The sequence below is a fragment of the Eretmochelys imbricata genome, chromosome 6 (assembly GCF_965152235.1).
Source record: "Eretmochelys imbricata isolate rEreImb1 chromosome 6, rEreImb1.hap1, whole genome shotgun sequence".
Classification (NCBI taxonomy): domain Eukaryota; kingdom Metazoa; phylum Chordata; order Testudines; family Cheloniidae; genus Eretmochelys; species Eretmochelys imbricata.
In genome coordinates, this window is record NC_135577.1 from 124,532,527 (window position 1) to 124,555,279 (window position 22,753).

At 42.9% G+C, this 22,753-nt stretch overlaps 1 protein-coding gene across 1 annotated transcript; it reads right to left on the reverse strand.

Annotated features, from left to right (window-relative positions):
* Positions 1-1,733: 1,733 nt before the first annotated feature.
* Positions 1,734-21,909, reverse strand: CGRRF1 (cell growth regulator with ring finger domain 1). Its single transcript, XM_077819599.1, has 6 exons — positions 21,689-21,909; positions 13,203-13,342; positions 11,610-11,787; positions 11,264-11,411; positions 5,154-5,261; positions 1,734-3,205 (listed from the first exon to the last, which is right to left on the reverse strand). The coding sequence occupies exons 1-6, from the start codon at positions 21,790-21,792 to the stop codon at positions 2,858-2,860; spliced, it is 1,026 nt and encodes a 341-aa protein (XP_077675725.1). The 5' UTR covers positions 21,793-21,909; the 3' UTR covers positions 1,734-2,857.
* Positions 21,910-22,753: the final 844 nt, after the last annotated feature.

Sequence of the window (22,753 nt, forward strand, 5' to 3'; positions counted from 1 at the left end):
CCACATTGCTGAGGACTTTGGGAGATCAAGCCCCTAATGTTATATGGCCTGGTACTACATGCCCATGAAAAAAGCCAGTGGACACGGGAAAATGAAGTTAAACTGTCTGAAGGGGCAGGTGTGTAGGGGCCTCTTGAGCAAAAAGGTTAATGGTTTCCTGGAACAGGCTGGAGGGGAAAATCCCCAAATTGCACTGAGTTCCAGGAAAATCAGGGGCTAGTCCTGGGAATCTTGGGACTTCCGCATAAAGAGTCCACCCAGCTATGTTGTTCTGCAGGCCCCCAGACTCCTGACCACAAAACAGCATCAGGAACCAGGATGACATTGGGTAGTGGCAGCTGCAAAGTAGAGTGATGCTGGGGGAATCCCTCATTAACTGTGCTGTGAAATTCCACTCAAGAATCTGTGGGGTCTAGAGGGGAACATGCTGGGGACAGCCACTGCTCCATGCCTGAAAACTGCACAGTCCCAGCTTCGTGAAGCAGATTCAGGCGGCCACCTGCAGACTCAGTGAAGTGGGGGAACATGCCGCATAGTTCTACTCCTTCCTTTCCATGAGGTTAACGCCATCATTCCATCCCTTTTACTCCCCCGTAGGCTGTATAATAGAAAGGAACATGGGGCCCATAGGATTTATGATGTCCATTACTTGAGAGCTTGGGGCGCTTTCTCATTATGTATTACCATATCAGCCATCTGTGATTATCTGTAAATGCTGAACTATTACCACTTTAAAATATGCTCTGGTCTGATCGATGTAAAACCCTGGTGGGTGGCCATCATCTGGCCAGAGACTGCATAAGATCACGTCATCACTGCTTCTGAGAGCATCTGTAATGCAGGGCACAGGAGGCTCAATGTTCAAAGGGGCTAACCCTGCTCAGGGAATCGCAGACAAGTGGCTCTGAGACACTGCAACTTTGTCTCTGGGAGTGCACCTGTGTGGTGAGGGATGTTCTCATACTCAATACACAGTTAAATTAGAAATAATAATACTTAGCATCCAGCCAGCACTTTCTACTTTCAAAAGCTCTTTGCAAACATTATTCAATCCTCACAACACCCATGGCTGTTATCTCTGTTTGATACATGGTGCAAGTGATGCTCCCTTAAAGTTACCAAGGGAGTGAGGGGGGAGCTGAGATTAGAATTCTAGAGGCAATCCCAATACTCACTTTAATAAACCATGCCACTTCCTAATAAATCACTGGTGGCCTAGTGCATTGTCTCTCAAACACCCCCCTTCCTCCCGAAGACCACCCATGGCTTCTTGGCATGACTTTCCAGCACCCATAATCCATTCCGGTCATGAAGGTTTTTGCATTTGGAGTCATGGCAAGAAACTGCAGATAATTTAGGGCTCTGGATTGGGGATTCCTTCTGTGCACAGTGCTCAGCTCCAGGGCAGCACCGGTAGAAGAGACTGTGGGAGATGCCTCTTGAAGCCATGCTTCTCTCCACAGAGTGAGTGCTGTGTGGAGGGAAGGGGGAGGCCTGAGAAACTGCTCTGAGAATGGAGCGGCTGGTGAAGCAGTGGCAGAGCAAGGAGGAGGGAGCAAATGGCTCCTTCTCTCCAAGCCCCTGTCTCCCTTGTGAGGGTGGGAGTTTGCTATTTTTACTTTGGTGTCTCATCCCACCAGATGAGAAGTCTTGGCCTAGAAGTTACATCACCCTGAATTACATTAGCCCCTTCCTGTATTAAGAAGTGAACAGAATCATTTCTCTTCTCAACACCCATTTTTATTTTTATTTTATTTTACTTTTTGAAAGAAGACAACTGTGTTTTCTGCTGTCTTTCAGCTCTTTTTCTTACTAGTGATATGAGGGAAGTGATATGATTAGCCTGTTCTCATCCACGCAGAGGTAATGAAAGATATGGGAGAGATGGCAACCCCACACACTAGGCTGTCCATGTTATGGAACATGACATGCTGCCAAACTAATGTCATCTGCAAAATAATTAGTCTCTTCTCCTTGCAAAAGTTAGCCCTTCATCATCCATAGCTGTCACACTAACAAGAATTAAAGTCCTATAAGTGCAGTATGAAACTCTATACACAGTGGGCACACTTAGATGTTCTATTTGCTTAATAGTCAGTAGGGGCCTGAACTAAAACTCACTAACATCAATGGGAATATTTCCAATCACTTCAAGGGGCTTTGGATCAGGCCCCGTGCACACAGAAAATCTCTTCCAAAGCAGTAGAAACAAAATACAATTACAAGAGGTCCAGACCCACTAATGACTTGAATATCCGTAACTCCCAGTAACTTGAACAGGAGTTGAGCAGCCCAGCACTTTCCATGGCCAAGTCCATCAGATACAAAATAAATACATACTGATTTATACCCAAACTAAGAACAGATTCTTAAACATTTGGTTTCCTTCATTTTTCATTCTTTAAAGTGCTAAATATCTAAAGTATACAGGATTAAAATTATATTTTCTTCTAACTTCACATTTAAAAGCCTATATATATATATATTCATATATATATATGAAAAGTATTTTTCAGTTTCAGTTATATGTAAGCCTTTGTTCTTTTCTTTTTAATGTTTAGCTCACCTAAATCTATGTGTCAAAATAATCTCTAATACTTCAAGAACATCCAGTAAGCAGTTATCAAAAAACTCATTCTTCATACATCTCCTACAGACTTCTTCTGTCCATATTACCAGTGTATATGCAGTGTTCTAGCAATTGTATGCAGTATGGATGTGAAAAGGATGCTTAAATTGGTCTAGTAACTACCAGCAAAACCATAAAGTTACACTGCAGATCTTTCCATGGACAGAAAATGCTTTAGGTTCTACATCACGCATTTGAGAGTACAACTTGATCATTCTTGGTTTTCCACTATAAGTCTGCTCCGTGGGGAACATCCTGGAAACTGTGTTCGGGTTCATTTTTATCTTGCTCCTTTTTACTGCAAAGTGGAAAAGATTCTTGAACAAACTGCCTACACATTGGACACTGTTGAAAATATTTCACACACCCATCGCACAGACACGTATGCCTGCAAGGCAGGAGGACCCAGTTCACTGTTCCATTCTGGCAGACGACACAGTCTTTACTGTTTTCCTCATGTAATTCTGATTCAACTTCGGCCAGTCCAACCTTTTCCAGCAAGCTTTTGTCAGTGCTGCTGTCTCCAGAGGCATTGCTCGAGGGCGGGGCACTGCTGCTTGCAGACATAAAGAGTTGCTATGGACAAAACACACACAAACAAGTTTCAGCAGAATTCAGTAACTGCACATTGTCTTTATATTCTAATGTGATCTACAATAGATCAAAGGCGAACTAATGGGGCCTTTCTTTTCTCTACACACATGCTTCCTATTAAGTTCAACACAAGTTCAAATTCAGCCTTGGAGTGACGGGTCACAACTCCCTTGACTTCAGTTATGGATATTTGGGGAAGATAAAGAGGTGCAGAAACACTAAGGGGAAAATTAGAGATAAGGGACCAGATCCCCAGCTGCCATAAATCAGCATACTTCATTGACTTCAGTGGAGCTATACAGGTTTACAATGGATGAGGTTCTGGTCAAGGCTTTGTACTTTCTAGCATGCTGTTCCATAGGCCTGGAGTTATGTCCCTAACCTCTTCTACCAAGCACATACTCTCTCTGCCTTCAAATCCACCACATTTTATCATCTCTTGTGCTTTCCTGTCTTATTTCATCTAGACTGCAAGTTCTTCAGGGCAAGGGAATAAGTTTTTCATGTTTGCAAAGGATCTGTGTTTACGAAGAACTACCTAACACTTATGATGCTATATAAACATTGTGTGTAAAACAACAGCATTACTGACATATGTCAAACATATAATTCCTAGGCACTGGAAAAGGAACACCTGACTCAATAAGAGAATGGGTAACACTGAAGTCTACATTAAACTTCCTAAAGTGTTCAATTGCAAGGGGAAACTGAACTTTTTGAAGATATCTGGCTATTGACTTATCTGCATGGAAACCTGCTCTTATATTCTATTTAAAAAAGCAGTTGGGATACCATATACACCAGATTTCAGAGTAGCAGCCATGTTAGTCTGTATTCACAAAAAGAAAAGGAGTACTAGTGGCACCTTAGAGACCCCCGCTCACCTGCTGGTAATAGCTCATTTTAAGTGATCACTCTCCTTACAGTGTGTACGATAACACCCATTTTTTCATGTTCTGTGTGTATATAAATCTCCTCACTGTATTTTCCACTGAATGCATCCGATGAAGTGAGCTGTAGCTCATGAAAGCTTATGCTCAAATAAATTTGTTAGTCTCTACGGTGCCACTAGTACTTCTTTTCTTTTTGCATATATATATATATATATACATATATATATATACTCTCTGTGAATATAAACACACATTTGTACATACAATTCAAAATTGTAGCAATTATGCAGATCCATTATTGTTTATTGCCAACAGTATGCTTGATGCGGTAACAATTCCCCCACATAAAGCATATGGGAATTTTTTAGGGTGGGTTATGTGAAGCAAATATCTACCACACAAATTGCTGGACTTATTGAGACAAATCTATTCGTGGCTTAAACTTCAAGTAAACTGAGTTCCATCAAGGAATGAATTTGGCCCATTCTTTATAATTCATGGATACTGTACAGACATTATCTGTGTATTAAGTATATTATATTTTACTGTTATACTATAAAAACAAAGGCTTTAGAAGTGATCATAACAACTTATGTTTGGTTTCAGCATACTGAATTTATGCTGCTCACTGGGCCTGATCCAAAGTCATGGAAGTCAACAGAAGCACTTTCATTGACTTCAATGGGCTTTGCATCAGGCCCATTCTGAATACTCTATAATATTTGCAGCTATTATTCCTATCTATCTGTTACTGCCACTTTGATAAATCAGGAGGGCCTGGGGTTGCCTGGAATATAAATATATAACAATAAGGGATTTCTGTAGGAGAGTTCAGATATTTCCAGATACGAACGTAGGTTGCATTGTAAGTCTGCATGGAACTAATTTAGTGACAAGATAAATTTAACCATCATCCAGTTCCTTGCATAATAACAGACTGAAAAAGCCAGATACTGTACCAATTTAGGTAACTGTAGTCTACACAAACGAAATGAATATTGCAGTCAGAGTGAAGTAAGACTCAGAACACAGCTTACCTTAAGGTCATGGAATTGACCTTGGGCCAGAAGTAGATACTGATATAATATTCTGCAGGAAAGTCTGTAACTCTCATCGGGAATATGAATTACGGACACCATTGAAATCTAAAAACAGAAGTTTTCTTTAGCACTCTTCCCTTTCATGTGTATGGCTTGTTGATTTATATACATGCAGTGACATGCACATCACACACAAATAACAGGGAGTCTATTAAGAGATTAGACAAGGTAAAACAAGTATATGGTTCAGTTTATTTCTCTTCATAGCCTGTTTGTCTTGTTTCTAAGGGCTGCTTACGGTACTGTCCCATATAGCTGTTGAACATGTGATCAAACAGACCAATCCAAGCATCAGATTCTACAGCCACTCTGTGCTGCGTAACTTCTGTGGCTAATCCACAGAGATTATCCTACTACTGCTCCCAGCTAATGGACTTGGGCCCCAACCAGAAAAACACTTAAGCACACGTAGTCAAAGGTAGGCAAATGCTTAAATACCTTTCAGAGTAACAGACGTGTTAGTCTGTATTCGCAAAAAGAGAAGGAGTACTTGTGGCACCTTACAGACTAACCAATTTATTTGAGCATAAGCTTTTGTGTGAGCTGTAGCTCACGAAAGCTTATGCTCAAATAAATTGGTTAGTCTCTAAAGTGCCACAAGTACTCCTTTTCTTAAATACCTTGCTTAACTCGGGACTTAAGTGATGATTATAACCCCTTTGGGACAGAGGCTGTCTTTAAGTTCTGTGTCTGTACAGCACCTAGCACAATGGGGTCTTGGTCCATGACTAGAGCTCCTAGATGCTACGATAATACATTACTAATTACTATTGTATGTGCCCCATGCTGGACCTCTGCACAGCAATGAATTTCATCCAGAGAGCACATGACTGAAATTGTGACTGGCTCTTGCACAGGGGCACACAAAGAGGGGGAGAGGGAGGGAAACTCCTTGAGTATCCAGTAAAAGCCAATCACAATCTGGCCTTAAAGAACCGTATATAGTACAAGTCCAATACGACTTTCTCTTCTGTGGCTGGATTCTATCCTGCCCTGGACAATAGCAGCAACCTTTCAGCTAAGTTCTGATTGCAGAATGTCTGTTACTGATGATGTACAGGGAGAACACCTCCACTGACACTTTCCTATTTGTGTTCTCCCTGCTACCACAAAACACTTAGATGTTGGTTTTCAGATTCCAGATGGCACTTAGAGGTATCATCATTCAGCCTGTAAACAGAGCAAATACTGGACATAAAAGTCACTGAGAAGGACAAGATATGGAACCACAGAATGATTTTTACAGTCACTTTGCTGACAATAATAGTATTTTATGCTTATGTATTGTTTTCGAGCCAAGAAAACAACCAGCCAACCAACCAACCATAACTGATTGTAAAGAAGAGAGAGAAGCCCAATATAATTGCAAATTCCAAGGCTCTCGGAAGAAAAAGGAATCTATAAGATGTTTTTTGTTTGAAGTTATTTAACAAGCTTGGGGATCAGACATGCACTTAGGATACCTCTAGTTAGCTAATGCAAATATAAAGCATGCAGAGATTAAATGAATTAAACATATGTATTTATACTAATTACATTTACTATCCCCCAGGGCCAACTAGAGCCTCATTTTTTAATCACAGTACATTTTACATCTTAATAGTGATCCATTTGTTTAGTTTTGGCATCAAGATGCCCCTAATTCTCAGAATGACAGATTTGGTATTAGATAACAATAATTTAAGAGCCAACAGTCCCAGTTCTATTCGTGCAATTACACTGTGTCGATTTGCAATAAGCAATGATTATTACATAGATCCCCGCTTAATAAATGGGACCTGGTCTACAGCTGCATTATCAAAACTCCCAAAGCTATGTTTTAGTTCACAAGAAAAAAATATATAATAGAACAATAGAATATATTGGGTAGTATCCCTTAAAACAGTTTGCAACCCCTCTATGGGTATCTATACACTGCAATTAAAAATCTATAGCTGGCCCACGTCAGCTGACTCAGGCTCGCGGGACTTGGGCTGTAGGGCTGTTTCACTGCAGTGTAGACTTCCGGGCTCTGACTGCAGCCTCACCTCTGGGACCCTCCCACCTTGCAGGGTCCTAAAGCCTGGCCTCCAGCCTGAGTCCAAGGACCCTGTGAGGTGGCAGGGTCCCAGAGCTGAGGCTGCAGTCTGAGCCCAGAAGTCTACACTGCAATGAAACAGCTCCACAGCCCAAGTCCCGCGAGCCGGAGTCAGCTGGCACGGGCCAGCAGTGGGTGTCTAACTGCAGTGTAGACGTACTGTTAAGGTTCTCACTATCCTCCATGTTCCAGAAGCTGCTAAAAAACCCAGGAGAAGCAGCAATGTATATAGATTCACAGAGTTTAAGACCAGAAGGGACCATTAGATCTGACTTCCTGGATACTACAGGCTGTTAAATTTCACCTAGTTATTGAGCCCAATAACTTGTTTGACTAAAGCATAATGTGCATTTGGCTTAATCATATTTTCCAGAAAGGCAACCAGTCTTTAAGATGTTAAGATATAGAAAATCCACCACTCCCCTTAGTAGATTTAACAATCACCTTAACTTTTGTACTTAATTTCTAATTTAAATTTCTCTGGCTTCAGTTTTCTAGACATTGGTTCTTGTTCTGCTTTCTCCACTACATTAAGAGCATTTTAACCCTTGGTATTTTTCTCCCCACTCAGTACTCACACACTGTAATCAAACCAACTCTCAGTCAGTTTCATTTTATCAGAAAGATTGAGCTCTTTAAGCCTCTCTCAAATGCATTTTCTCCAGATCTCAAATCATTCCTGTGGCTCTTTTCTACACCCTCTCCAATTTTTCAACTTCCTTTTTAAAACGTGGACAGTTATTGGTCTCACCAATGCAGTATACAGAGGTAAAAATCATCAACTTACGCGTAACTCACTACTCCCATGTTTATACATCCAAGGATCGCATTAGTCTGTCTTGTCATGGCATGGCTCTGGGAGCTCATGTTAAGTTGCTTACCCACTGTAAACCCTAAATCCTTTTCAGAGTCACTGCTTTCCAGTAGGCATGAGCTGCACTCCTTATCTGTTGATGTAAGACTTTGCATGTGGCTGTATTTAAACACATTTTGTTTGAATGGGCTGAGCTTACCAAACAATCCAGACTGCTCTGTATGATTCCCCTGCCCTCACTGTTATTTATCGTTTATTTATTGTGTGATATTCTGATTAACTAACATGTCACGTCATTTATAGTCATTGTATGTTGAATAGATTTAAGTGTAGAATTATCGAAGTATAAAGTTGACCAGTAGTCAGAAGGGATAAGTATGTATTAGGTACCTAAGTAAGTAGGATTGAAATGCAAAGCCTACAGGCTGAGGCCTATAAAATGTCAGCTTAGCCATACTAGGCCAGAGGCTTAAGAAATGCTTGACATAGGATAGTGACCAAAGAATAACACCATGCCACAAGATTACGGGAAAAGATGTGCCAAGAGTGGTATAACACTGTTGCCAAAAAAAAAAAAAAAGCGAACATCATTCTGGGATGTATTAGCTGGAGTGTTGTAAGCAAGACACGAGAAGTAATTCTTCCGCTCTACTCTGCGCCTCAACTGGAGTTATTGTGTCCAGTTCTGGACACCACATTTCAGGAAAGATGTGAACAAACTGGAGAAAATCCACAGAAGAGTAACAGAAATGATTAGAGGTCTAGAAAACATGACCTATGAGGGAAGACTGAAAAAACTGGGTTTGTTAATCTGGAGAAGACACGATAACAGTTTTCAAGTACATAAAAGATTGTTACAAGGAGGAGGGAGAAAAATTGTTCTCCTTAAACACTGAGGATAGGACAAGAAGCAACGGGCTTAAATTACAGTAAGGGCGATTTAGACTGGACATCAGAAAAAACTTCCTATCAGGGTAGTTAGACACTGGAATAAATTGCCTAGGGAGGTTATGGAATCTCCACCATTGGAGATTTTTAAGAGTATATTAGACAACCACCTGTCAGAGATGGTCTAGATAATACTTAGTACTACCATGAGTGCAGGGGACTAGACTAGATGCCCCTCGAGGTCCCCACCCTGCCTATGATTCTATGAATTTCAGGCCATTGCTACACACCAGGACTTGGTAAGTAATAAAGTGTAACAGCACAGGAATTACAAGCTGTATCATCGTTATACAGGATTCTCCCTCCTGGATCTTGTCTACACTGAGAACATATTAACTAATGTGTTTAAATTAACACTACCTATTATAAATTAAACTATTGTAGACAATATCAGTGGCATTCAAAATTGGGTCAGGTCATGGTCAACCCACTGCGGTCTTTGGTGGTCTTTTATACATTTGGTGGTGTTTTAAATAATAAACATATTTTAAATGTATTAGCTGACATTTCTGATAAATACATTTAATTTTCTCCACATAGATGAGACCTTTGAGGCATGAAAACTCATGATTCCTACAATCCCATGCTCAATTAAAAAAAACACACATTATTTATGTATCAACAAATGCCAGTTGTGTGACAGCTATTAAAAAAAAACAAGCATGTGTTTGCAGGGGAATATACCAGAGGTTTACCTTGGATCTATTGTAAGACTTAAATATATAATTGTTTCCTTAAGATTTTTACATATCAAAAATGTTTTTGATTAAGAATATTTCAGCATTTACCATTTTCATTTAGTGGTTATATTTTTGAAGTTTTGCAACAAAGTTAGAGTTAATCCTTCCATTTGGACCATGAAAAAGTCTAGAATCTGTTTCTGCTTTTAATGTACAAGTGGATTCTGCTTCTGCTGCTTTGGCCAGTTGAAGGGTGTTTGACAATGACAAGAATCAGGAAGAAAAACTTCTACAAAAGGAAAAAAGAAAAAAGAAAAGAAAAGAAAAGAAAAGAAAAGAAAAGAAAGTGGGTTTCCCCCCATGGTAAGTGATGCAAAAAATGTCATGTTAAACAATCCATCTTTCTCATGTTAATTTAAGAAACCTTCTTGCAAGTTTGTTAAATCTACATTTTATCTTTATTAAACTAAACTAAATTATAAGCATACTCGGCTGTACTGATTCGGGGAGGAGCTGGATACATTGTTCTTTTGAGGCCTTTATGGTGGGGTGGCAGGAAGCTGAGGGATAGAAAGAGTTGGAAAAGGTAATATGTAAGTTCTCCTGGGTATTATTTTGCCCATGACTGATTTCTATATTAGTATGTGGAGAAGGTCAAGCGGATTGGGGAGTTTGCCTTCAAATTTGTATCCCACAATATACATTAGTGTTCATGCACCTAAAGCTATTGGAACAAAGTATAACATTTAAACTCAGAAAGACACTGAATAAATATACATATTACACATTGGACACTCAGGAACTAGAATCAATTCCTCTGTGGAAAAAAAAAGTTTTGGAAGGGATATTAAACCTCTTGCTTCAACATTTAAGCTAATCTCTAACTATTAGGGATTAGGAGAAGATCTTCATGGGGAGTAGATTACTGAGTATCCATGTACTGTGGGATTTTCACAACTTTCTCTGAAACATCCAATGTTGCAATTGTCAGGGACATAATACTGGACAAGATGAACAACGGGTCTGATCTGGTATGGCAATTCTTACAGTCTTAATCCTCTCCCCAGAGATCAGTCCAAATAGTTCTGCCAGGTACTGGGGTGAATCCCTCTTCTTGACCCACAGAAGTTACAAAGGCTAAACCAAATCAAAGGCTCCACAGCACCTTCATGCGGTAGGGAAAAGAAAGATTTGCACAGTTTTTGATACCCTGACACTTCCTTAGCCCTCATGCCCTGCTTCAATGTGCTAGCACACAAAGACCTTCACAAATATGAGCTCTGTGTTGTGCAGAGGGTGAGCACTTCCTGAATGGCCCACACATACATTCATCCCTACCCCAGGCACAGCAGGACCACCCAGGTTCCCCTGTTTAGGGAGCCACCATTGGTGCAGAGGTGAGGGCTAGATTCTCTTTTTGGCCAACATGCGAAGAGCAAGCCAGTCTTTCTTCTCAGTCCTAATGTACATTCTGAAGCATCCAAAAGCATCAGTACAGTGCCCTGCTATACATTCTAAAATTACTCACAATGTCGTATAGTTCTCTGTCTTCTTCATCAGCTAAAGTCAACAAAGCTACCAGTGGGTAACGAGATCTAGGCACTGGGCCAAAGCCTGCAATTTGAGCATCTTCTGGCAACTGACAGTATTTTTCTTCCTTGTTGGTTTTTTTAATGCTTTATTTGTGTAAAGGAAAACAATCAATGTCACTGCAATTGAAGACAAATGTGGCACTTGCACTAAGAGTATTCTCAATCTTATTCATTCATAAATACACGGTGCCAAAAGCTGCAGACTGCTCATGAGGCTCAATTCTCACCGTGCCAGAAAATTAGCATAGTTTGTCAAAATATTGTTTTTAAATAAAAGGATACAAATACTGCTGTCGATAGATATATTCGCTGTAGAGAGCATCTTCTAGTGCCTGTGGAGTCTTTATTCTGAAGCAATAGACGTGTTTCTGCAAAGCTTCGTGTAGTTTTTGAACACTGCATCCCCAGTAGCATGTAAGGATACAGTCTTCCAGACAATCAGGGGTCAGTGTTATACCCCCTTAGAGAACAACATATAAGTACATGGACAGAAAATGCATCCTACACAATGCAAGCTTCATCCGCTCACTAGTATACAGGAATCCTGAATTTACCAGCTGTAATTCCTTAAATGCAGCAGAGGGAAAGCAATGCCAGTACCCAGATTTTTTTTTTAAATTAGGGTGGGTTTCGTGCACTTGAAAGGGGAAGGCCATGAGGTACCTTTTGTTGTTCCATGTGCACCTCGTGCCGGGTAAGGTTTACAGCTAACAGCATTATATGTACTAGCTCTCCTAGGGGGCTGAGTATGACTCTTACCCCAAAGACTATGCCGTTTGGAAAATGATATTTAACTAGACCCGCATCCTAGCACGTTCCTGTGCTCTATGGAAGAATCAGGCTCTATTGCGTGTGTACAGTGGGGATAAAACTATGTGTCATGTTTCTTTCCCCATTACTTATCAGTGCAGTAGACAGCAATAATTAGCCATTAGGGACAGATTTTAAAAAGAGGTGTAGGCCAGACTTTCAAGAACTCAGCACCCACAGCTTGGGACAGATTTTCAGAGGTGCTCAGCTCCCATTAAGCAGCAAATAATGGTCAGATTTACAGAAGCACCCAACACCCAATATGCTGAGCTGTTTTGAAACTCTGATCAATTATTTTGGTGCCTGAGCGGGAGTTGTCAGTGCTTCCGGAAATTCTGGCCCTGTAACGCCAAGACTCGTTGTGGGAAAAGGGATGAAGAGACTTGAGCTCATTACTGCAGTGCGTTTTATTTGCTTACAGGAAGGTTTTACAGGTTTGCTACCTGACTTTGACACAGGCTGGGAGAGGATCTCCTGAATTCTGCGGAGGCTCAGGAATGTACTGGATGTTTGAACAAAGCAGCACTTTAAAAAAACACCCAGACAAACTGCAAGCCACCACTTAGGTTTACATCACAAGAACATACAAATATCTTTCTTCGTTGGCTGGTGTGGACAGCCATACGGAAGGCCATTCTGGGAGGAAATTGGGAGTAAGGGGGCTGGGCCGGGACCTGGGCCGGGACCCGGCATTGCATTTACATAGATCCAGCTGCTCCAACACTTTGTGCCAAGGGCATGAAGGGGCTCGTATAGCAGCCCATAAGCTGCAATAGCAGCAGTGGAAAGCTGCTTATCAGCTGAGCTCCCTGTTCCCAACTGGTGCAGAAGGGCACAGATCCCCTGCCTCTCTGCAATTCACCCACATGGGGCCCAATCTAATTTGTGAGCCCCACAACATTGACAGTGGCACTTTAAAACACACAACGTTTAGGTAAGCTGCACCAATAGAGCTATATCTATGGCGACTGCGTAAGGGAACACGTTATGGCCATGAAAGTAAGAGCTGGGAGCTATAGGTGGGGAAAGGGCACTCAATAAAACCTAACCAAAAAATACACTGACTTGTTATGGAAACTGCAGCAGGATGCGGAATTTCTAGGCCAAAAGGATTCTTCACTTGTCTCATCTGCTTTTTGGATATTCTTACGCTGGATTCTATTTCTTCGGAATTTCTCAGTATCACAGGAACATCCCAACCAAACCTAAGCAACATGGAACAACCAGATGCATAAGTGGGCATGCGTTAGAGCTAGTGTGTTCGAACTGCCTTTCAGATGTCAATAACAAGCAACACAACAAACAGAACTACATCTTGGAATTACAGAATATTTGCTAGGATGCATGCATAGTATATGCTGTCAATCAAAGCTGGATCCATACAATACAGTACTTTACAGTGATAAAAGTGGGAATCTTTAATTCTAGTCAGAATATACGAACGGCCATACTGGGTCAGACCAAAGGTCCATCAAGCCCAGGCTCCTGTCTTCTGACAGTCGCCAATGGCAGGTGCTTCAGAGGGAATGAACAGAACAGGTAATCATCAAGTGATCTCTCCCCTGTTGCCCATTCCCAGTTGTTGGAAAAGAGAGGCTAGTGACACCACCTCAGCCGATCCTGGCTAATAGTCATTGATGGACCTGTCCTCCATGAATTTATCTAGATCTTTTTGAATCCTGTTACAGACAAACTTTTGAAGGGAGAATATTTTCCCTCTTTTTCAAAGTTTTGCAGAGCTAAAGTAATGAAGATAATTAGTGCCCTCTAGTGGTAAAGTTTTAGCTACACTTCCCCAAAACCAGATCTATGGGAGCGGCTGCTCAGTGGCAAGTGAAGTTACTGATGCACTGTGTACTTTCAGCAGTACTAAGAAATTAGAGCGTGATCCTGCAGCCCTTGAATTCATATAGCTTTTGTTATAGCCACTGGGATTTGCATTCATGAGGACCACAAGATCCAGGTTTAACATTTTAATCTTGATTATAAAGATGTTTCTTTGAGTCAGGGACTTCAGTTTCTGCTTCAGGCCCAGAACCAAAGCCCAGAGAAGTCAACGGGGAGGCTCCAATTGATTTCAACAGGGTTTGGATCAGACCCTCAAGGCTGAGGTTGGCATGCCAGGCCAAGTGAGGTCATTTGTATCAGTCAGGATCCTTGGCCACCATTTTTTAAAATCACAACTCCCTACCTATCTTTACTCACAGGCACAGTTAAGCATGATATTCAACCTGAAGGAACCAAGAGGGAATACTGCAGGAGGATCCTATCTATCAAACACAAAAGGCAGGATTTTCATATTCTTTGACTGCAGCTTTTAAAATGCACCAGCCACAGAAAGCCGTGATGTACATAATATAAGATCAAGATACACACTCATTCCTGTTTTCAGATAAGAGATAAATTCACCTTTAGAAGTGACTGGGGATGCAGTCCTGTAAATGTTATGCTAATTCAGAAGACAATTTTAGGCACTGAACAGGAGAAGTTTTGTTTCTATATTCATCTATCCCAGATTTTATACAAAGGAGGCAGCAGACATAGCTTGAAGGGGGTCTTTTTTTGTCACCTCATTTTATATATCGTCATTTATTAGCTCCGGCTGCACCATTAACATTTATGACCTAGTACATACGCCACTGCTATCTGTAAAGCTGAAGTAATGGCCCTTTTAAAGGGTTTACAATGTTGGTTCCCTCAGTCATCAGCATATTACATCCTGGGGAATTCTTTGGGGTGCTCTACCTGCTCCTTCATAACAAAACTCCCTGATAAGGATGGCACGAAATGTATGAACTTCCCCAGATTTATTGTTTCCATTAAATATGCTAGAATAGTTTGCTGTCACAATGAGATGGGTCTCATACAAGCAACTCAAGCTTAAAGGGACACTGTCAGTTTAAATCTAGTCAGTTTTAAAAAGTGATAAAAAAAGTTTCAGCTACAAGGTCTGTCTTTGAGCCTGTCTGAATTTTTGTGGCTTCGCAACCAGTTTGTCCTGTTTTTAAAAACATTGCCCTCCTCTGCTGCTGTGTGGAAGGACCACGAAAAACAACAGGGGAAGCAGAACTATACACAAAGTGCTGGCAAATGGACAACTAAAATGAGATTTGTTTCTCCTCTAGTCTGTTAGCGTTTTATAGAACGTAAGGTGTCATTTGGAACAATAGCAAGCAAAACATCAGACAGAAGTGTGATTTTCAGGTTGACAGTGTCTCTTTAAGAAGAAAAAACCCCTCAAGATGGTTCTTGGTAGCAGCGATAGGTTCTCAGTAGCTTAACAACCATTAGCTTCCTTAGCCTGCATACCAGGATTGTGCATATTCACAGAAGGGAGGACTAATAGGCTGGAAAAATCGATACCCATTCATCTTTTAAATAAAAATGCTCTCTCATGACCATACTCATAGAAGGAGACAACAATATTTGGCAACCAAGCTTACATTTAACTGCACTACGTTAGCAACGTTCACACTTTTTCTACAGTAAACTGAGAAACCTGGTAATTCAGCAGTGTTCAACTTGTGCACAAAGGGCTAAATCCTCAATCAGCATAGCTGTACTGACTTCATTGGTATTATACCGATTTACATTAGTTGCAGTCCTGACCCTGAGTGGGGTGGATTTAGTATTTTGCAGGTAATCTCCCCAATGATTATTTTTTTTAATATACCTGCTGTTTTATGCCACCTGGTTGATTCCAAAGGCAAAAAGCTTTTTGCCTTTGGAAGCATTTTTCATTGGTCAGTAGCAATAAGATATTCACCAGGACAAGTAGACATGGAAAAACAAGCCTCTGGTATAGAGTTTTTTCAGAAGCTAAAAGCAAAAAATGTGTTGATCAACAACTAGATGTAATGAATATGCAAGGCCCTTCATTTTCAGCTTTTATCTTGTTTAAAGTTTCCCAGGAATTTATCAGTGTTGATTGCAAAAATATTTTAAAAAGTGCAAAAAATTAACTTTGCTGTTTTTTAGGTAAGTAACACTTTTCTTTTCCTTTTTTTTTAAATCTTAAAAATATTCTGAAACATAGTTGTAAACAGTTTTTCATTTTTGACCCATTTTAGCATAAAAAGTAGTTCACTAACTTATTTGCTTTGAATGCTGATTACCACTTTTACATATAGGATGGATGAATATGGGGTGGGTGGGGGATTTGACAACAGTATATACACTAGTGCTCAAGTCATTCCAGTACTTCTGACCAAGCTTCCCACTCTGGTCCTGGTTACTGCGCCACCATCTCTCCTTCTGGAGCGGGCACAGAAGTGGAAGAGGTAGAGGAGACAGTGTGAGAAGATGATGTCTTCCCTTCCTCCACCTTTTCCACAGCTTCTTCTTGGCGCAGTCCTCGGAGTTCTGGCATTCCAAAATTCAGGTAGTAGTAAAAACCTAATAATGGCTTCCATAAAACCAGGGAATCTTTCAGTTAAAAAGAAAGTAAAAACTGAAAATGAAGAGCCTTATGAATACTAAATTTGAAGTTACAATAGCACTGTAAAGAGAGCGTAATCAAGTTTAGAATATGACATTCTAGTTATCAGAGGCCAGATCCTTAACATGTGGAAACTCACGTAGCTCCATTCAAATCGATGGAGCCACATCAATTTATACAGGCTAAGGATCTGTCCCCTGTTTTCAAAAGTATAAGCCTTATAATACTGCTCATGTGACACTAGACTGAAGCCACGTGAAAATTCAGGAGTCAAAAATCTGCATAACAAGTAAGGCCAACATTTTCAAAGACTGTCCACTACTTTTGAATGCCCAACTTGAAATCCCTTGGGACGTCTTTTTCAGAGTGCTACGCCCACAGTTCCTGTTGGCAGTATTTTGGGAAGCAGGTACTCAGATCCACTGAAAATCAGACCCTAGGTGTCTCAGGCATGCCACGAAAATGGAGGCATGGAAAGATAGTGGATGCTTTTGCAAATGTAAGCCTTAGCGTTCATACTTTGTTGGTGTATCTCAGGTTGACTTGCTTAGTCAGGAACACCTCCATAAAATGGGACTGTTGATTGCTTGCTGAAAATGACTGGAAAACAAGAGACAAACAACATTATAGAAAAGGAAGGAGATGGTACCAAATAATTATTTATTGTTTAGATTGCACCATAGGCATGCACAGCACTCTACAGAATGAACAAAGCGGCAATTCCCTGCCCTGAGTTTACAATTTTAAATCCTGTTTCTGCAATGAAACACATGCAGGGAGCTCCCAAACTCACTTGTAGCCCTGCTGAGGCCAACGGAAACCTGTGTGAGTACAGAAGTCTGCCTATATGCACCTAATTATAGGATCAGGGCCTAAATCACACATAACAGAGCAAGGGATGACCATGAACAAAAGGTGAGAGGGCAAGTAATCGTTAAAACATCAAAGGATCACAAGATATTGCTTAAGTTTCATGCACATCTTGTTCATTCCAAGTCTAATTTTTCATTTTATTTATATATATATGTAACCTGGGTTAATGGGTCTGATGCAAAAGGGAACCAAGCTTGTTGGTGGGTAGATGAGAGACGGGGAAGACTACAGTGTGTTCACCTCACTAATGGACATAACAGACAAGGCTGACTGAGCCAATCAGAGGGAGGATGAAAGGAGGAGAGCTCTGCCTAAGGGGGATGGGCAATCTCCTGCCTCTCTTCCTTTGTCTGGGGGAGTTGCCTATGTTACCCTTAAAGGGGTTTGTTGAACTATTCTGGGAGCAACCAACTGGATTTAAACACTGAGGAGGCCTCCTATGTTGTGGAGATTTTCTCCACAATGAGTAATGCCTATTGTTGCCGAAGAGAGGCCAGCTCCCTAGGCAAATCGGCACCCTCATCGCCTCCCCGCACTCAAGCGCCTTCAGGCCTAGAATGACTCATCAAGATATGTGGTTCCTCCACATTACAGAGCCCACTAGTATGGAGCAAAGTGACTTGTGAATCTATGGAAATCCACCCTGGGGATAGTGTTACTTGGTAGTTGTATGGTATTACAGATGTACCCAGTCCAAATCAGTCTTCCTCTTCCCTTTATGTTTCCTCTATATTTCCCCTTGTAGGTAAAGTGTACTTTGATTGTTGATTCATCCATTAAAGAGGTGTCAGAAGAATATATGTATGAGACATCAGAGTAGGCACAAGAGTAAGTACTGGGTGATGAATAATCGAAATGACATAGGGAGGTAAGGTACGGTTCCTGATTACTGTAAACAGTCAGGTGGAAGCACCACAAGTTAGTGGCTAAGAACCCAGGCCATTGAAACCCACTGCAGCCAAAGCAGAGGGACACTGTTGACGATTAGCTGCCCTTAGGAGCACAGCGACTCAAAATCCCCTTACATAGACATGCAGACATGTTTCCACACACGCACACACATACACACTGAGGAATTTTTAAGTAGTGATTTGCTATTGTGAGTTCTTCTGTTTTTATAAAAATATTAAAAACAGAGAGCAAGAATGTGCAAGAGGTGAGAAGCAGACAACAGTGTTCTAAGGTTAACATGTGAGGGGGGAGAGAAGGAGAACGTTAAAAAGGAAACACCACCTTAATTGTGTTCTACCTCCCGTGCACACACAATGCCTGGCTTCCATCAGGTATTTCTTCAGATGATGCCATGCCCCAAGAGAAGAACCACCACAGATTTATACTCAGAGTTGATTCTGTGATGTTTAATAAGGTGACAGAAATGTTATAATCTATACAATTTAAGATAAGACTTTCCTAAAATTAGGCCCCATTATTCATGTACTTAAATAAGAAGCCTGATTTTCAGAAGTGCTGAGCACCCGGCATCTTCCATTAAGGGAGATCTGAAGAACAACTGATGGGAACCAGAGTGGTGTTTGCAGGATAGAACTCAACTATAGAAATGCTGTCCCTGTAATCAATCTCTTATTCTCTCCCAATACAGGTTACATTTAGAACATTGGTATCATCCATGAGGCAGGGATTCCACAAGGAAGAAAAAGGAGAGTTCCCATGACAGCTTTTCCCACACTCAATACATTTATGGAGTATCTCTGCTGTGCAGATTCTCTGATGCACAATAAGGTTGGAGTGTTGACTAGCAAGCAAGGAAGGATCTAATTCTGCTCTCATTTACACCAGTATAATACGAGGGGAGTTAATAAAAAATGAGAACATTATTTGATCTGAAAACATACTTGAGAACCCCAGTTATACAAAAAGCTTATGCTTCTAATCACTGGGAAAGAAATCAAGAGGTAACTTTACATACTACTCAAAGGAATTAATGCTACAAGTTTATTTAAACTAGCAACTACTAAATAAGAGGTGATAACATAGAAAGGGAGTACTTGTGGCACCTTAGAGTGTAAGGTTGTAAGGAGAGTGGTCAGTTTGGATGAGCTATTGCCAGCAGGAGAGTGAGTTTGTGTGTGGGGGGGTGGGGTGAGAAAACCTGGATTTGAGCTGGAAATGGCCCACCTTGATTATCATGCACATTGTAGGGAGAGTGGTCACTTTGGATGAGCTATTACCAGCAGGAGAGTGAGTTTGTGTGTGTATGGGGGTGGGGGGGTGAGAAAACCTGGATTTGTGCTGGAAATGGCCCACCTTGATTATCATGCACATTGTAGGGAGAGTGGTCGCTTTGGATGAGCTATTACCAGCAGGAGAGTGAGTTTTTGTGTGTGTGTGTTTTTTTGAAAAAAAAAAGGGGGTGGGAGGGGGGTGAGAAAACCTGTATTTGTGCTGGAAATGGCCCACCTTGATTTTCATACACATTGTGAGGAGAGTGGTCACTTTGGATAAGCTATTACCAGCAGGAGAGTGAGTTTGTGTGTGTGATTTTTGGAGGGGGGTGGGAGGGTGAGAAAACCTGGATTTGTGCTGGAAATGGCCCACCTTGATTATCATACACATTTTAAAGAGAGTGGTCACTTTGGATGGGCTATTACCAGCAGGAGAGTGAGTTTGGGGGGGCGGGGCGGAGGGTGAGAAAACCTGGATTTGTGCTGGAAATGGCCCAACTTGATGATCACTTTAGATAAGCTATTACCAGCAGGAGAGTGGGGTGGGAGGAAGTATTGTTTTATGGTCTCTGTGTATATAATGTCTTCTGCAGTTTCCACAGTATGCATCCGATGAAGTGAGCTGTAGCTCACGAAAGCTCATGCTCAAATAAATTGGTTAGTCTCTAAGGTGCCACAAGTACTCCTTTTCTTTTTGTGAATACAGACTAACACGGCTGTTACTCTGAAACATAGAAAGGATATTACACTAAAGGAAAAGTCAAGCAGCATATTTATAAGCTACCAAAAGTACCAATACCAGTAACCAGAGCAACTGGTTTCAAAGGATGAGGAAAATATTGAGACTCAGTACTACAGGTATCAATGTTAATTCAATAAAGAGGCAGGATCCATCAATGGCTATTGGCCAGGATGGGCAGGGATGGTGTCCCGAGCCTCTGTTTGCCAGAAGCTGGGAATGGGTGACAGGGCATGGATCCGTGATGATAACCTGTCTGTTCATTCCCACTGTCAGAGAACAGGATACTGGGCTTGATGGACCTTTGGTCTGACCCAGTACAGCCATTCTTATGTTCTTATGATCTATGCTGAGTCAATCTCCAAACCTGGAATTTCCTATGCAAACATGGCTTTCCAGACAACAGCCACCTAGACGCTTTTGATCATTTATCAGTTGACTAACCGACTGAGCATCAGGGACTAGGCTCTGCTGGAATGGCCACATTCCTCATTAGCTGCAACTGCATCGCATCCCAGCCTACCACTTGATTAAGATCTGCATTTATTGCTATGAACTGTAGGAAGCAATCCTGTCTTGTCAGATGTGGACAGAGGGGTCTAGCAGGCGTTGCCCATCTCTGTGGGAACAGGGGTAGCTGTTTCTGAAAGTAGCTCACAGTAGTAAGACTGCTGCTAAACCCTTTCCAAGGCAGGCAGGGTAACTCTGACAGGGGACCCTCCCTGCCCTCTCCACATTCAGCAGGCCTCAGGCGGCCTCTAAGCCAGCTCCAGCCCCGGCCCAGCTCCAGCCCCGGCCCCGGCCCCGACCCCGACCCCGCCTCCGCCTCCCACTGCCCCCGGGCTCCCCTCCCCAGCCCCGATACCGGGCAACGCGCTCACCGGCCCCGCCCCCCCGGTCCTATCCCGGGCCGCTGAGCTCACCAGCCCCGCCCCCATCCCGGGCCCCGCCCTCACCAGGCCCACCCCCCCGTCCTATCCCGGGCCCCGCCCCGATCCCAGCCCCCGCGCTCACCAGTCCCGCCCCCCCAGCCCCCGCGCTCACTAGCCCCGCCCCCCCGGCCCCCGCGCTCACCAGCCCCGCCCCCCCGGCCCCCGCGCTCACCAGCCCCGCCTCCCCCGGCCCCCGCGCTCACCAGCCCCGCCTCCCCCGGCCCCCGCGCTCACCAGCCCCGCCCCCCCGGCCCCCGCGCTCACCAGCCCCGCCCCCCCGGCCCCCGCGCTCACTAGCCCCGCCTCCCCCGGCCCCCGCGCTCACCAGCCCCGCCTCCCCCGGCCCCCGCGCTCACCAGCCCCGCCCCCCCGGCCCCCGCGCTCACCAGCCCAGCACCAGGCCGCTGGTGACCAGGAAGCAGACAAACACCACAGCGATGTAGAAGAGCGGGGAGTATTCGTAGAGCGTCACCAGGAACACGGCAGCCATGGGGCCCCGCGACCTCCCCACCTCGGCTGGGGGGGGCGGGCTGCCAGCGGAACCAGCCGCCCGGCCTCCCAACCGGCCGCGCTCGTTCCAACTCTGACGGCTGCAGCCGTACTGCGCATGTGCACGGCGTTTGCGCATGCCCACTAGGAACGTGAGGCCCCACTGAAGCTGCTGCCCTTAGTCTGCCCTGAGTTTGGTGCGGGAGCGGGAGCGGGGCAGGGGGTGGCAGGTGGAACGCAGGGGTAGGGCAAGGGGATGATCGGGAGGGGTGGGGGAAGGGGAGCATGTGCAATCGTTGCTAGCTCTCCTGCTTGGATTGGGAGTCTCCCTTGAGGGGATGTTTTCTTAAAGACCCAGCTGCTGGAGTACAGTGACCAGGTGAGAATCTCAGCTTCCATTTTTTAAAAAAAGCCACTGCCTAGTGCTCAGGGTCCCGGAGCACACTTGAAAACACGACCACCTCGATGCACTCCGAGGACTAATCGGAAACTGAATGAAATGACTGTTGCGGACTTATCTTTAAAAAAAAAAATCATATATTTTTAAACCAGTTTCATGGTTTGTAGGAGCCTGGCTTGTGATTTTTGAACGCTTGGAGTTGGACTGGAATAGGAGGGCAAAGAAATAACTCTGGTGGAGGGGGTGGGCAGATGGAGCAGCTCAGAGGCTGTGAATGGATAAAGTAGGAGATGAGAGAGCATGATGTGGGAATGGAGGCCAGGAGACGTAGATATGCAGGGGATGTGGGATGATGGAGAAGAGATGGAGAAGAATATAAATATATAGATAAGCTTTAGAATTCTGATCTGAGTTTCCAATAGGGAACAAGAAAAATCTAGTGGATCTGGGAACTGAAGAGAAGTAGTCAAACGAAAGAGAGTCCCGTTGAATTACATCACATGAAGGCAGATAACTAAATATTGGTAAATTGTATAAGTGCCTGTATACAAATGCTAGAAGT